Genomic DNA, 14213 nt, shown 5'->3' on the forward strand with positions numbered 1-14213 from the left:
TTTACGCCACTGAAATTTATACTCCAACGGAGTCTCTTAAACTAATGTGGGCTTGGACCCACATTAAATCTTCGAAATTCTACGGACCTATCGTATTGGGCTCGTAGGTGCCCGTCGGGATAATTCGCTCGGTAAACCACTATGTTCTTTAAAGAAAGTATTTTTCCTTGTAAACTTCCTTTATGAATACTTTCATTAAAATAAGATTTAATGTCATTGTATTTTACTAGAATTCTATCTCAGGTTCTTTTATAACTTTTTGTTGAAACCGACACTATTTCAGTTTTGTTTTGTTAAAAACTGTGCAGTTTCTGAAATCTACGTTTTACTGTATCTTAGAGTCGGATTTCAAAATTTTGTTCTTCGCAAAAATTCCTCGTCTCGTCGAGATCTAAAATTTTCATTTTTTGTAAAAGTTGAAATTCGGCCTCTAAAGGCCTCGTTTGGCTGAAAACCGTGGCTGTTGTTTTTCTTGAAACTGTTTTAGTCAAAAACCGTGCCGTTTCGGGAATTTGTATTTTAGTACCTCTTAGGATTGGATTTTAAAAATACTTTCTTCATGAAATTTCTTTATCTCATCGAAATCTAAAATTATCACTTTTATGAAAAATCGAGATTGAGCCTCTAAGGGTCCCGTTTGGCTGAACCAGTGGCTGCCAGTTTTTTTTTTTTGAAACTGTTTTGGACAGCTTGTCCGTTTTTGTAAAATGACTTCAAACTTGGTTTTAGAGTTAAAATTAGGTTTTGTCATAGTAACCGAAAATGTTCAAAACATCCAGGGCTATAAGTTCAAGCTTTGAAACATTGAAAAATCTCGCTCTAGGGTTCTCATTTTCACGGTCAAAGTCACCGGAAAATTTTTCTTCTAATCCGAAAATAAGCAACTTAGATCAAGCATAAACATATCACATCAAACTAACCTCAAAACTCACAAAATCAGCATAAAACTCACACACCCTTATTACACTTATCTCCTCATGAACCACAAATTACATCATGAATTCGTGCTTAACGTTGGCTAGAAAAATAATGGCGAAGAGTTTAAAAATCTTACCCTTAAAGAGTTCTCTCTCTTGAAAGCCTTTGATCTCATCTAAGATTCGTTAATGGCTTGAAACTAGAAGAGGATAAGAAAATTTGAGAAGAATATTTCTACATTTCTAACTTTACTAAAATATAAAAAAAAAGAGAATTTTAGAGTTTTTACCCTTGGAGAAATACTTGTCTAGACTCCTCCTTTTCTCCTTCAACTTAAACTAGGATTTGTGGTGAGATTTATGGGAACTTTTGAGTGTGTGTGAGGTAAGGGATGGCTTGGTTTTGGTGAGGGGAAAAGTTTAGAAAACTTGAGGGTTGGAGCTTTGGAGAACCGGTTTTGAATATGGAGAAGGAAGTGAGATAAAGCAAAAGTTAGGCTTAGATTACATTGGTTCTATTTATAGACCACTAGGTTATTACCTCCTTTAGTCTACTAAACTAACAAAAATTTTGCTTAAAACCCCTTGAAGATGGCCGGCCAAGTGAAGAGAAAAAGGAGAAAAAACTAATCATGAGTCATATTCACCTCTCTCATCACATCACATCAAATCATACACACTAACCTACCCCTTGTACTTTTATCCATTCCCTTAAGTTACTTATTAAAACTGTCTAAAATTATACTGACAGTTATTTTCTCCTGTATACGGGTACTGGATGCTAGTTTGTATTGTGCTGGGAGCTTCTTAAAATTAAGATTCTCAAACTGTATCTGTACTGGAAATTCTTCCGTTTTAAAGCACGGTGAGAATTTATCGATCGAATTTGCTTGATCGGAAAAACGTGAATTTAACGTGAAATCTGCTACAGAATTTAGGAATGCAGATGTTAATTCCATAAATCCTTCAATCACAAAATGTACATAGTATAATGATTTTCCAGGAAAATCCTTGACTTGAATACATGAATTACATTATTAAAATTCTGGGATTTTTTTGGTCACTACATTTTATATATGCACCTACTTAATTTTTTTTTTTTACAAAAAAGCTCCTCTATCTTTTATAGTTTAATCTTTTAACTACTATCTATACATATGGTGGCCTCCTTGTTCTTGTTGTTCTTCTTTTTTTTGTTTCTATTTTTTAACTTTTTAAATTTTTTTCTTTTCTTTTGCTTATTGTCTTTTTTATTTTCTCCCTAATATTTTTAGCAGTTCATGTTTTTAACAATATCCTTCATTGAAATACTTTCTTTTAATTAGAATAATTCCTTTTAATTATGCCCCTACTTAAGTTTTTCGGTCAAAAACTCTTTTGTAACTTTAATTATTATTTTTTAAACTTTTTCTTTTTTCTCTTTTTAAACTTTTTTTTTCTTTTCTTTTGCCTAATGTTCTTTAAAAAAAAATTAAATTCTTTGACAGCACATATTTTTCTAGTATCTTTCTTTAAAATACCTTCTCTTTTAAATACGTCCCTACTTAAGTTTTTTTCTTGGTTAAAAACTCCTATATAAATTTAAATCCATTTCGATGTGATTTTTTTCAAATACTTATTTTCTTCTCGCTCTAAGTAATGGACTTAGCTTTAAAAGACGCCATGTGTTTTAATGCGGAATCAAACTTATAAAGTTATTGTGGCTCAACTAGTGCTTGCAAAATTACAGTCTTCAATCGTAACATGATTAACAGCAAGGAAATATAACTACATTGCAACACAGAATCATTTCACGTCATACGCAAATTTCAAGAGAAGCGCAAATAGAAAGCAAATCATAGTCTGCCTGCTGTAAATGATATCATTCTCATGGACCTTATGAAGCTCTGGTGTCCCAAACTGAGCTTTTTGCACGCTGAACAAGGCCGCAACAAAAGGCAGTCATTTACCAGAAAAGATGAGCAGAGGCAATTAGATATACAGAAAAAGTAAACGAGAAAGGTAACAAATAAAAAATGTCCTGTCTAATATGATCAATTCGTTTGGTTGAAGTTAACCTGGAAAGCTAATTAAATAAGAAAAAAAAAATGTGGATGATTACATATGAAAATGCATAGTAAGCCAATTCACATTGATCCCAAATGAGATTTTTGATTTTTATTCTCTTTTGAACTACAAGACTATGGAGTCAATATTTTGATTCTTTTTCCGCTAACTACTGCTATTACTTAATGCCATTTTACATAGAATTGCCACTCTATTAGGGATCCAAATTACAGTACTACTAATGCTACATAAAATTGTTACTTCACACTAAACAGTAAGATTGAAGAATGGAATTGTTGGCTTTACCTGATATATCACCCGTAAACAACATAAGGATGAAGGACATCCTTGGTCTCGGGATGTTTCCATGCCAACAGCTCATCCCACCACTTCTTTGGTACTTCGATTTTTTGAAGAGAAGGGGGAGGATGTGGCTCATCCCAAAGCAGTGTGATCCTCATCAGCTTATAACAATCAATTATACGAATTTCTTCGAGCGAATCAGAAATTCTTATGCTACAGCTGCAGAAAGTCTTTAATTCATGAAGGTAATACAAAGACAGATACCTCAACTTGGGGGGAGTGAGTATGGTTGTCGTTATTACTTCCTCATCTTTGTCTCCATTATCCAATGTTTCTCCAATTATTGTCGCCAACTGTCTGCAATTTACGACAGACAATCTTTCGAGACTTCGGAAGTGAGACAGTAGAGCAGGCGTGAACAACGTCTTCAATTCATGACACCCATTTATCTCCAATTCCTTTAGAGAGGAAAAAGTGTTGGCTGGAAGTACTATCGATGATGATGCTGGATTACTCCCTCTTCTCTCAATCAAATCAGTCAACGTGGGAACCTCCTGAAGGACTAGTATTTCAAGTGTTTGAGGAAAATGAAGATCTGAGCAACACGAGCAAACGACGTGTCTGATGCTATAACAGTAGCGAATTTTGCACACTCTCAAATCAGTTGCCTTCCTCAACACTGCAACATGGCTTAAACTCGTCGCGCCATGACAATGTTTAAGTGTTAGGAACTGAATGTTTGTAGGTAAGAGTACAGATGTGTCACCAGCACCTACACGAAACAAGTGTGCTTGCTTGCCGAAAAAGGCCCCGACATCAATGTCCTTATCGTATGCTTCATTAAATGCCACAAGAATGGTGTATTTGGTGGGTTCTCTCCCTTCCCATGAGCTGACACATGTGTTTAAATCATCAAGGTTGTCGAATTGCCCGTAAAAACTTTCCAACTTTCTCCAGCTCCCTACTTCCCCTCCTTTTAGTGCTACTGAATCATTTGATTCAAAGAATTCTGTACCTGCAAGTTGAGGCAAGATCCCATTGGGTATCATCTTTAGATTCCAACACCCCTTAAGACTGAGATATCTCAAGTTGATTAACTTCTCGATGCCTTCGGGTACCTCCTTGATTCTTGTGTGTCTCAGGTCAAGCCTCCTTAGAGCCGTGAGATGTTCCAAACTTGGCACGCTTCTTAGTTCTCGACACCATCTAAGCAACAAGGCAGCAAGACTTGTCAAGTTAGATACTGAATCCGGAAGACTTTCTATCCTGGTATCTGATAGATCAAGAATGCTAAGCATCCTCATATCGACGAAAAAAGAGTCTGAGATGATTTTCAGTAAGTGATTTGCACGAAGCAACAATGTTGAGAGTTGGGGACATCTAGGACATGTATCGAAAGGAATATGTTTGATACGATTACGCATGAAAGAGACCCTCACAAGATTGTCAGACCACTTTTCTTCATTTGGAAGATCTCTCAAACCTAATCCAGCTTGTACCAAGAACTGAGGACTCACACGCGCAATTTTGACGGCCATGTCCCTCACCAAGTCTTGCATCTTCACACACCTCTTCTCAACTCCGTTTATTTGACCTTCCAACAAGCAAACATTTTCAAGTTTATTCAATATGGTGTGACCCTTGTGCACCTTTGATTCTCTACTGTCCATTCCGTCGATCAATTTCTCATCGATGAAATACTCTATTAAATCATCTCTTTCAATCAACTCGTCTTCTGGAAATAATGAGCAATATAACAAACATTCTTTTACTTTTTGATCTTTTAACCTGTCATAGCTACATTTCAAAACACAAAATACACCATAAAATTCCATCTCATCATTCCTATACTTTGCTTCTTTTATTTCTTCCAATGCATTACTCCACTCATGCATGTCATCAACTCCTCTCATGCTTCCGGCCATTACGATAATCGCTAGTGGCAAACCGTCACATTCTTCTACCAGAGACTTTGCAATTCCTTCAGCTTGACGAGAGAGTAAAGTCTGTTTCCCAAGTGTCTCCATGAAAAGTGTCCAAGCTTCTACTTCAGAAAGAGGCTCCACTTTTATTTTCTTATGGCAATCAATCATTCGACACACATCCAATGACCGCGTTGTTAGAACTAGCTTACATCCATCATTGCCAACACGAATTCCCACTTTCTCCAGGGATATATTATCCCACACATCATCTAGGATGAGTATAAATTTTTCCTTTCGGCTCAGGGCCCTTGCCAGTTCTGCCGCTCTTTTCATCTCATCATCTGTTTCTGATATCTCGAAACGCATCGCTTTTGCAACGTCGTGTTGCAATTTACGAATGCTGAAATTCTGTGACACAGTAACCCAATACACCATGAAACTTTGATGATCGAGAAGTTGGTTGTGAATATGTGTAAGCAGAGTTGTTTTTCCGACCCCTCCCATCCCATATACGCCAATAATCGAGTCCTCTCCGCCCATTAAACAATCCCAAATCATATTCTTATTCTTCTCAAACTTTTCTCCTATCAATCTTTTGGTTAGCAATGCAACTCCTTCCTTTTCATATGCTTCAAGTGTGAGCCCTCTCGGAAACTTGCTCTGCTCAATAAGTTCTGTTGCTTCTATTATAAGTCTGTCCACACTATTTCCCAATTGTGGATTTGGGCACCATGATCTTCTTTGCTGAATTTCGCGTTCTTGTTGTTGAACTTGATTCTTTATCCTCTCAACCTCTGCCAACCAGTTATGTACTTCCTTCCTCGGTTTCTTTCTGCGCGAGCTGTATTCTAATTGTTTCAGTTCCTCTTTAATGTCATCTTCTTTGCTTTTCAATACTTGAACTTTTCTTTTCAATGTATCCACCTTTTCATCAAGCTGGTTCAAGCCCAGAAAACTTCCTATGTGCTCCATACCTTCCCAAAAAAAAAACCATATCGAAAGTAAGTATCTAAGCTTTGAATTCATAATGACATGATCTTTATTCTGACTCTTAAGGAAGCTATAATGCTATATTTTGTCTCTCTGATTGGAATTCTATTTAAGAAAACGTTTCTTCAAAACCCAGTGCTAAAAGGGATAGAAACAAAAAGTTGATTTTATATTTTTGTGGAACATACTAAAAAGAACATTGGAAGTATTATTGCAGCAGGATAAAATTACATGTTCGGATTGGTTGAAGATTAATTAATAAAGATTGATTGTAACTGAAACACCAAGGACCAATTGAAGACTCTACAAAATGAAAATAAATAAAAAATAAAAAAAAACGTAAGAAAACGAAAGAAAGTATGAATATAAAGAAAAAGAAGACATTTTGCAGCATACTAGCCTAGGGGCTAATGTTGTTATATATGCATAACCTTCCAGACTAAAATACATCGACGTGGTTGTACCCCCTTCTACCAAATTTTGTTATTTGTTATTTGTTGGTCATTCAAGAAATCCAAAGAAAAGAAAAATGATACATGTAGTTTTGAGAGAAAACTTTTCTTGTATTAATTGAGCCAAAACATGGCTATATATACACAAGGATATACGGTATACATGTTGTCATTACAGCTGTGATTATAACAGAAAAAAAGAAACAAATCACCTATTCAAAACAGGAAACTAATGACACATTAATTCTAGGAAGTCAACTATGTACTTTCCTAAAATATACAAAACATATCCGGATTCTTTCCTAATCTCCAATATCCGGATTCTTTCCTATTTTCCAACAGATACAAAATGTCTCATAATATTTATTTAGATTAATTTCACAAATGTCCCTAAATTTAGTATCATGTTTCAATATGACCCCCTCATTTTGGAAAGGGTTCATTCCGCCCTTAATTTTGTATCCTAGTTCATAATGTCTCCTACCTTATAAAACTAACAAAATAATGATGTGGTACTATTTATAATTTTATAAATGCCCCTCAAACTATTGATTTTAAGTCAACTTACCCCTTGAAATATTACTTTTGTGTCAATTTGTCCCTTGATTTTTTAGCAAATTCGGGGGCAAGTTGACACAAAATCAACAGTTCATAGAGCATTTATGAAATAATATTAGTTCATGTGGTGTTTTTAACCGCTTTACATACTTTATGGATCAAAACGAACCATTTTCAAAATTCAGGGGGCATGTTGAAACATGATACAAAAATTCAGTGGGCATTTATAGAATTAATCCTAATTATTTTGCCAAGCTATTGGTGTGAAGATTAAGTTCATGATTTAAATATTATTTGTGTCCGTGTGATACGTATATCATACATTCATGCACACATATATCCAACGTGAAAGTCAGAGGAGATAACCAGCTAATTATGTTGTTAATGGAACATACCGGGCCTGACTGAATGGCGCCTGAACTCCCTGAAACTTTGGCATGCACCGAATCGAAACCAACCACAACTGAAGCAATCAAATTAGCAAAATGAAAAACTGTACTTAGCTATATATGTATATGTGTGTGTATATATAATGATGCAGACAAGGAACCAAAATAAAATCTATGGTGTATTCAACCGATACAAGTCTCGACGGAGCATCAATTATAAGTAAAAAAGAAAATATATAACGAACAATGCGTGATATATAATAAGTACCTCTCTTAATTAGCCATAGGAAATTATCTTTCTTGTATTGTTTTCAGAGGATTCAGATGAAATCAGAGCACTATTACGATCAGGAAGTATGGTATAATTAAAGGCCAATACCCAAAGATGTGGCATGATCAAAACGATTAAAAAATGAAAAGAAGAAATTGGGATCAGGTTTGTGATTAACTTTTTTGATTTGCTAATCTCTTTTCATCTAAAAGTCAGTGCTTTAGAAAAGCTTAGTGGCTCTCATTGCATGTAGCTTTCAACTTTCGGCCATCTGGTGCTTAAGGTTTGACATACAAATGGAAAAAGATAAGGTTTGTTATATTCTTTGTCTTTTTGCAAGTCAATAATGGAGGAACTTTAAATGATGACTAACACTCATAGGAATACGATGAATATTTAAACAAGTCAGGAGAATCAATATTGAATATTGGCTATGGCGTTGATTTACTACCGTCCAAGAAGTTCACGCTGTACTTTCTTTAATATTGTAGTGTGCTAAAGATTGGAGATAGAAGAGTAAATTGGCTTCTCATTCTCTATATATAAATACAATAGAAGATAAGCTGCACGAAGGCCGCTTGAGGTGGTTCGGGCATATCCAACGTAGACCGCTAGAAGCACCAATTCGTGCTTGGGAGGACATTCTTATACCTAATACAAGGAGAGGGAGGGGTAGACCAAAAATTACGTGGACTGAAGTCGTTAGGAAAGGCATTCTAGATCTAGGCTTTCAAAAAAGTTTAATTTCGCACAGAGCCGTGTGGAAAAGTGAAATCCATATAGTCGACCCCAATTAAATTGAGATTAAGGCTTGTTGTTGTTGTTGTATACATTTGCCGTAGAATTACTCACCCAAAAAAAATAAAAAATAAAAAATAAAAAAACTTTAATATACTAATTTTAAAATATGGTGCAGTCATGGTAATGGATGCCACAATGCAACAAAAGTCTTATGTATGCGAATTTAAAAATATTCTGAAATGTTAAGACTTATTAAATTATATATACTTAAAAATATTATTATGGAGGCAGACTAATATTGGTACCAGTACAATATTATGGCTAGGATTTCAGACTGAAGTAATCATCACTGGCAAGTAATATAAGTACTATGACTAATTAGTATTCAGTATGGTTGCATGAACGAAGATGCGAAGTTTCAATACCACAAAGCGGGGAAAAAGAGTAAAAGAAAGTTAAGAGGTTTTTAAAATAAAATTATTTTGAAAAAAGAAAAATTCCTGAAATTTTGGACAACTAAGTTTATCATGAGAGCGTTAATAGTTTTTCTATATAAGTCATGTTAAGTAACAGCTCAAGAAGCTGGCCGTTACATTAACACGTTTTGCCCCCCTCTTTTTCTATTTTTTTTAACAAAAATTAACAAAGTAAGGGGTTAACTAGAACTAATTCAAAATTTAAAGGGTAAAATGTGAGCTTTTTAAGTTTGTGGGCAAATTGGGAATGACATTAAAGTTCAGTGCCACAAATGAGCTTAACCTTTTTTTTATTTTTTATGAGTGATACATTTCTCAAGGATACAACAAATTATCGGTGATCTTTGTCAGATATTGACACTTCTATATATTGTCATAGATTATAGATGCTATCCTCCAAAACTTAAAATTCTTGCAAAAATCTCATTTAGTCAAATCTCATTCCGTCAAATTTTTAGGGGCAACGAGAAACAAACCTCACGTATGTCAGTTTGCTTGGCCTCATATTTGTGTTAGGTGTCTTTCTTAAGTTATCCTCATACTTTCATTTATACGATCAGCAACCCCAAATCCTGAAATGCTTGCAAAAATCTTGCCATGTCGTGTTCTCAAGTGGTTTAATTGATGGGAAGTCTCAAGTTCAAAAATCAAATCAGCAAAAAATAGAAACGACAACAAAGAAGGCAAAAACATGAAAGATTTAACAACGTTAACACGACACAGTGTGAATGAAGTCCTTTCATCAATTCCCTTGGAATTACGATAGGCCCTAGAGCATATAGTACAAGAAATAGTACTGCTCTAGCTTATTTTTTCAATAAGTACCATATATTTAACGTGAAACAAACTTTATGAATATACACACCTCTTTATAAACAAGCCTGAAAATCATAACCCAACTTCGTGCTCGACGCAAATCATAAGAGTTCATCACATGGAAGCTACATAGTCGGTAGTTGTACGAACCCAACTACAAGCAATTGTGCTCCTGACACTATGAATTCCGTCGCTCCATTGAATCCAACCAAAGGTTGCCAACTTATCACGGTTCCCACCGGTCGACGAGAATGTAATCTCGTATGTTTGTGTCGGATTATTTGCATCGAACACAAGCCTATTTGGTGAAATGGTGATCTTTGTACCCTCAGGTGCAACCGCAGTCGCAGAATAAACAGCATCCACATTGGTTCCCACATTTGTAACAGTTCTCCTATACTTCACTGTCTCTACTCCATTCTCGAAAACCGCCGAAAACGATGGAACGTTCAGATCCCCTGGTGTAACTCTACCCCCAAGTGCGGCGTATGTCTCTTCACAAATGTTTGAACTAATCGTTTCCGTAAAAAATTTGCTTATGAGTGTTGAATCATACCCAATGGAGCAAAGGAACCCGACATAGTCAGTGACATTCATGTCATATATCAAACCCGGATCGAGGGCTCTACTCGGGTCCACATGACCGGAACCATGAGCAAAAGGCGTCGACCTTTTCCCCGCGAGATCTCGTAATCTCTGTCCATCATTATCGAGATCGTAAGCAGTTGTCATGAGGGCAGATTTTATTGCAGCAGGTGACCAAGTAGGGTAGACCTTTTTAAGCAAAGCACTGATACCACTAACATGTGCACAAGCCATTGAAGTTCCTGAGATTATATTGAACTCAACACGTCTGGGATCGTCATCTCCCCATGGACCGATAGCGTTACTCCAAGCAGCTAAGATGTTGAGACCGGGAGCTATAACATCGGGTTTGAGAATTTGAGGAGTGAGCGGGTTCGGACCACGGCTAGAAAAGGAAGCAACTTCTGGAGCAGTAATTGGATACTCACCCGCAATCCACGTTCCATAGAAATTAATGGTTGCGGTAGGATTTTCGCTCCGTAGGTACTTCATTATTTTATATCCATCACTCATTGCCACCCGAGTTGCCGGCCAACGGTGTGGCTCAGCTAAAAGCTCTTCCCCATGCTTTCTATTGTTCACTATTATTGCTCCTCGGCCGGAAACATTTGCCACCGCATATGCACTATCTCTACTACTAGTATCCCAGTCTTGTTCACAAACAATGATTTTGTCAACGAGTTGGTCTTGCTTGTTGAATTCACCAACTTTGCAAAAGGGATTCCCAAAATCGCCACCATGGACTAGTTCATAGCGAGACAAGAATGGAAAACGAGGTCCAGGATAGAGAGATGTTCCAGCATAAGGTCTACCAGTACCAAGAATCACGCTGGCAACAAACTCCCTATCAACGCTGGAAGCGCCGACGGTAAGTACCCAAGGAGGGAGATGGTTGACGGTAGAGCGCGTAGGTCCCTTGTTTCCTCCAGAGGCAGAGACGAGAATACCGTTTTTCATAGCGCCAAACGTTGCAATGGCTATATTGTCTTGATGGTACGGTTTTGTTCCGCCAGATATCGACATGGATATTATGTCGACTCCATCGGCAACGGCTTGGTCCATGCCAGCCAAGATGTCAGCAACTCTGCACACTTTTCTCGTCGCGCAAACTTTGTACACGGCTACGCGAGCTTTCGTGGCGATGCCTATGGCTTTCCCTTTGGCGAATTTATAAAAGCTTGCGTTTGAGACCACGGATCCTGCAGCCGTTGAAGTCGTATGAGTCCCGTGGCCATCTGTGTCTCTTGGGGAATTTGTAATTGCTGATAGGTTTAACGTTGATCCAACTAAATTAGACATGTAATGTCCTGCAAGGAATGATCTTGCACCGATGATTTTTCGGTTACAAGATGTAGCTGGAAAGTCATTCCATGTCTCGCATGTGCCTTTCCAACTGGATGGAACCGGAGACAACCCTGCATCGGAGAAGCTCCGGTGCTCGGGCCAAATCCCAGTATCGAGAATTCCAATGATGATGTCTTCGCCGTAGTTGGAAGAAGGCCAAAGACCAGAGTCGGAGGAGAGTCCTAAAAATCGGTATGTATGTGTGATATGCAGTTCTTGGGCTTCGTCAGGCATGACAGAAAGAACTCCAGGAATATTTTCAAGCTCTGCAGCTTGGGAAGGAGTAAGGCTTACGGCAAAGCCATTAGCAACTCTCTCATATGTGTATAGGAGCCTGGAAGGGTGACGAGAATGAGGTAGAGATTTTATGATGGAATTGTACCAGTGGAATTGAGAGGTGAAGAGAAGCGGTTTGTGTTGTTTTGCCATGTGAACAATGAATGTCATTGGATGATCTGAATCATCTGATAACGGGTTTGAAAAGGTTATCGGGATAAGACAGAAAAAGAGGAAAATGGTAATGAAAGAATATGGATGATCAAATGTTATAGCCATGACCCCAATATGTTTGTGTTTTTGCTGGGAAATTGGTGGAGAATGGCATGGATTTCTTGGACATATATAGGAGTTGGAGACTATTATTATTATTATTATTACCTACTTATTTGATCATTGTAGCAACTTTTATATAGGAACCCCAATTAGTATGTTCTTTCCTCATGTAACTCGTTTTATGTTAGGTGACACACATGTCTTCCAGACTCTTGGTCGATTTGATCCAGAAATAGTACTGTCAACTTTAAATTAAAAAAAAAACGGAAAAAAAAGGAAAAACTGGTAAAAATTTTAGGTATACGCATCTTTCAAACTCTTGGTTCTTACTTTGCGGGTCCTTCTATGGAGCCTTCACGACATTTATGTCGATCCATGTCTATGGAGCCTTTACGATATTTGTGTTGATCTAAAAGTTTATCTTTCACATACATGTGTGTTGACGGTGAAACTTTGTCAACAGAAATACGCCGGACTACCCTTTGGTATCCCGTGAGGTTACCGGTTAGAAATTAGTTATATATTTAAAATTATGCTAAGAAGTGTTTGTTATGTTTTGTGAGCATAAAAAACAACGCTTGAATAGGAGGACACACGAGGTTTATAGTGGTTCACTCTGTTAACCAAGAGTTACATCCACTTGTGTATGGTTTATTTATTTTGGACATTTTACAAATTACATGCACGTATCCCGCTCTTTCTCCCGAACTGTTCACTCAGCCATTAGGTCTTCCATTACGGCTCTGTGAATCCCTGTAATATCTTGCTACCCCACTGTAAGGCGGTTTAAGGGTTTGTAATTAATGCCCGAATTGCAGACGTGTCCTAATTCTGGACGCAACTTATGATGTCAGGCACCTTCCTCTCGGCGTCTGTATCGTGCGGATCTTATGCCCTTCCAAGGCATAAGTTCGACGTCACAACGGGGCCTTTCTGCTGCGTTGAGGGTAGTAGAACTCTTGGCGTCGAGGATGATTGATGCCTTGGCGTCGAGGGTGGCCACCTTCGGAGGGGAGGTAGGGCCACGTGTCATGCTGTCGACGCTCCACCTGTTGCCCACATTTTCCCACACAACAATGTGTTAACTTGTTTGGCCTCAAATATATCATAGGTGTCTTTTTTAAGTTAGTACTAGTTGAAACAGGGAGAGTAATCGGTGTGTTAAGTTGTTCTTAACTAATTACCATGTTATTATTAAAAATATATAATATTTGAATATAAATAAATCCTAAAGAGAAACCAAAATTAAAAAAAAAATTAGGGGAAGAAGTCAAGATAAAGTCAAAAAAGGACTAAAACGAAGAAATAAATAAGTTTTAAGACAAAAAAAACCAAAACGAAAAAAAATAAAGTTTTAGGACAAAAATGAAAGAAAAAGGGTCAAAATGACAAAAATGAAAAAATATATAGGTTTTTAGGCAAAAGGAGCCAAAACAAAGAAAAAAAAAGTTTCAGGGCAAAATAAAAAAGAGGGTCAAAAAAGGACTAAAATGAAAAATAAATAAATTTTAGAGCAAAAGAAATTAAAACGTGAAAAAAAAAATTGGGAGAAAAATATTTAAAAAAAGTAAAAAAAGGACTAAAATTTAGAAATAAATGCTTTAGGATAAAAGGCAAAAAAAAAAAAAGAACTTGAAAAATCGGGAGAAGCAAAGAAAATTTTTCAATAAAGAACCAAAATGGAAAAACAAATAAATTTTAAGACAAACGGAACTAAAAAAGAAAATAAAAATAAAATTTTAGGGCAAAAAGGAAAAGAATATAAGGTTAAAAGGATTAAAATGAAAAATTTTAGGGTGAAAAGTAAAAAAAAAATAAAATGGAAGACTTAAGGGGGGGGGGGGGGGG

At 36.7% G+C, this 14213-nt stretch overlaps 2 protein-coding genes across 2 annotated transcripts; both read right to left on the reverse strand.

The window, feature by feature from the left end:
- Positions 1-2597: 2597 nt before the first annotated feature.
- LOC21401327 (probable disease resistance protein At4g27220) lies at positions 2598-7867 on the reverse strand. The gene is made up of 5 exons (XM_024173713.1): positions 7849-7867; positions 7587-7654; positions 3531-6165; positions 3270-3427; positions 2598-2832 (listed from the first exon to the last, which is right to left on the reverse strand). The coding sequence occupies exons 3-4, from the start codon at positions 6161-6163 to the stop codon at positions 3424-3426; spliced, it is 2637 nt and encodes an 878-aa protein (XP_024029481.1). The 5' UTR covers positions 6164-6165; positions 7587-7654; positions 7849-7867; the 3' UTR covers positions 2598-2832; positions 3270-3423.
- A 1811-nt stretch (positions 7868-9678) lies between these two features.
- LOC21401328 (subtilisin-like protease SBT1.4) lies at positions 9679-12420 on the reverse strand. Its single transcript, XM_010090494.2, has one exon. The coding sequence runs from the start codon at positions 12366-12368 to the stop codon at positions 9999-10001; it is 2370 nt and encodes a 789-aa protein (XP_010088796.1). The 5' UTR covers positions 12369-12420; the 3' UTR covers positions 9679-9998.
- Between the last annotated feature and the right edge of the window lie 1793 nt (positions 12421-14213).

Source organism: Morus notabilis, unplaced genomic scaffold (genome assembly GCF_000414095.1).
Source record: "Morus notabilis unplaced genomic scaffold, ASM41409v2 Scaffold521, whole genome shotgun sequence".
In the NCBI taxonomy this organism is placed as follows: domain Eukaryota; kingdom Viridiplantae; phylum Streptophyta; class Magnoliopsida; order Rosales; family Moraceae; genus Morus; species Morus notabilis.

Excerpts from the sequence above, each read along its gene's own strand:
- LOC21401327 (XM_024173713.1), bottom strand. The coding sequence starts at position 6,163 with ATGGAGCACATAGGAAGTTTTCTGGGCTTGAACCAGCTTGATGAAAAG.
- LOC21401328 (XM_010090494.2), bottom strand. The coding sequence starts at position 12,368 with ATGGCTATAACATTTGATCATCCATATTCTTTCATTACCATTTTCCTC.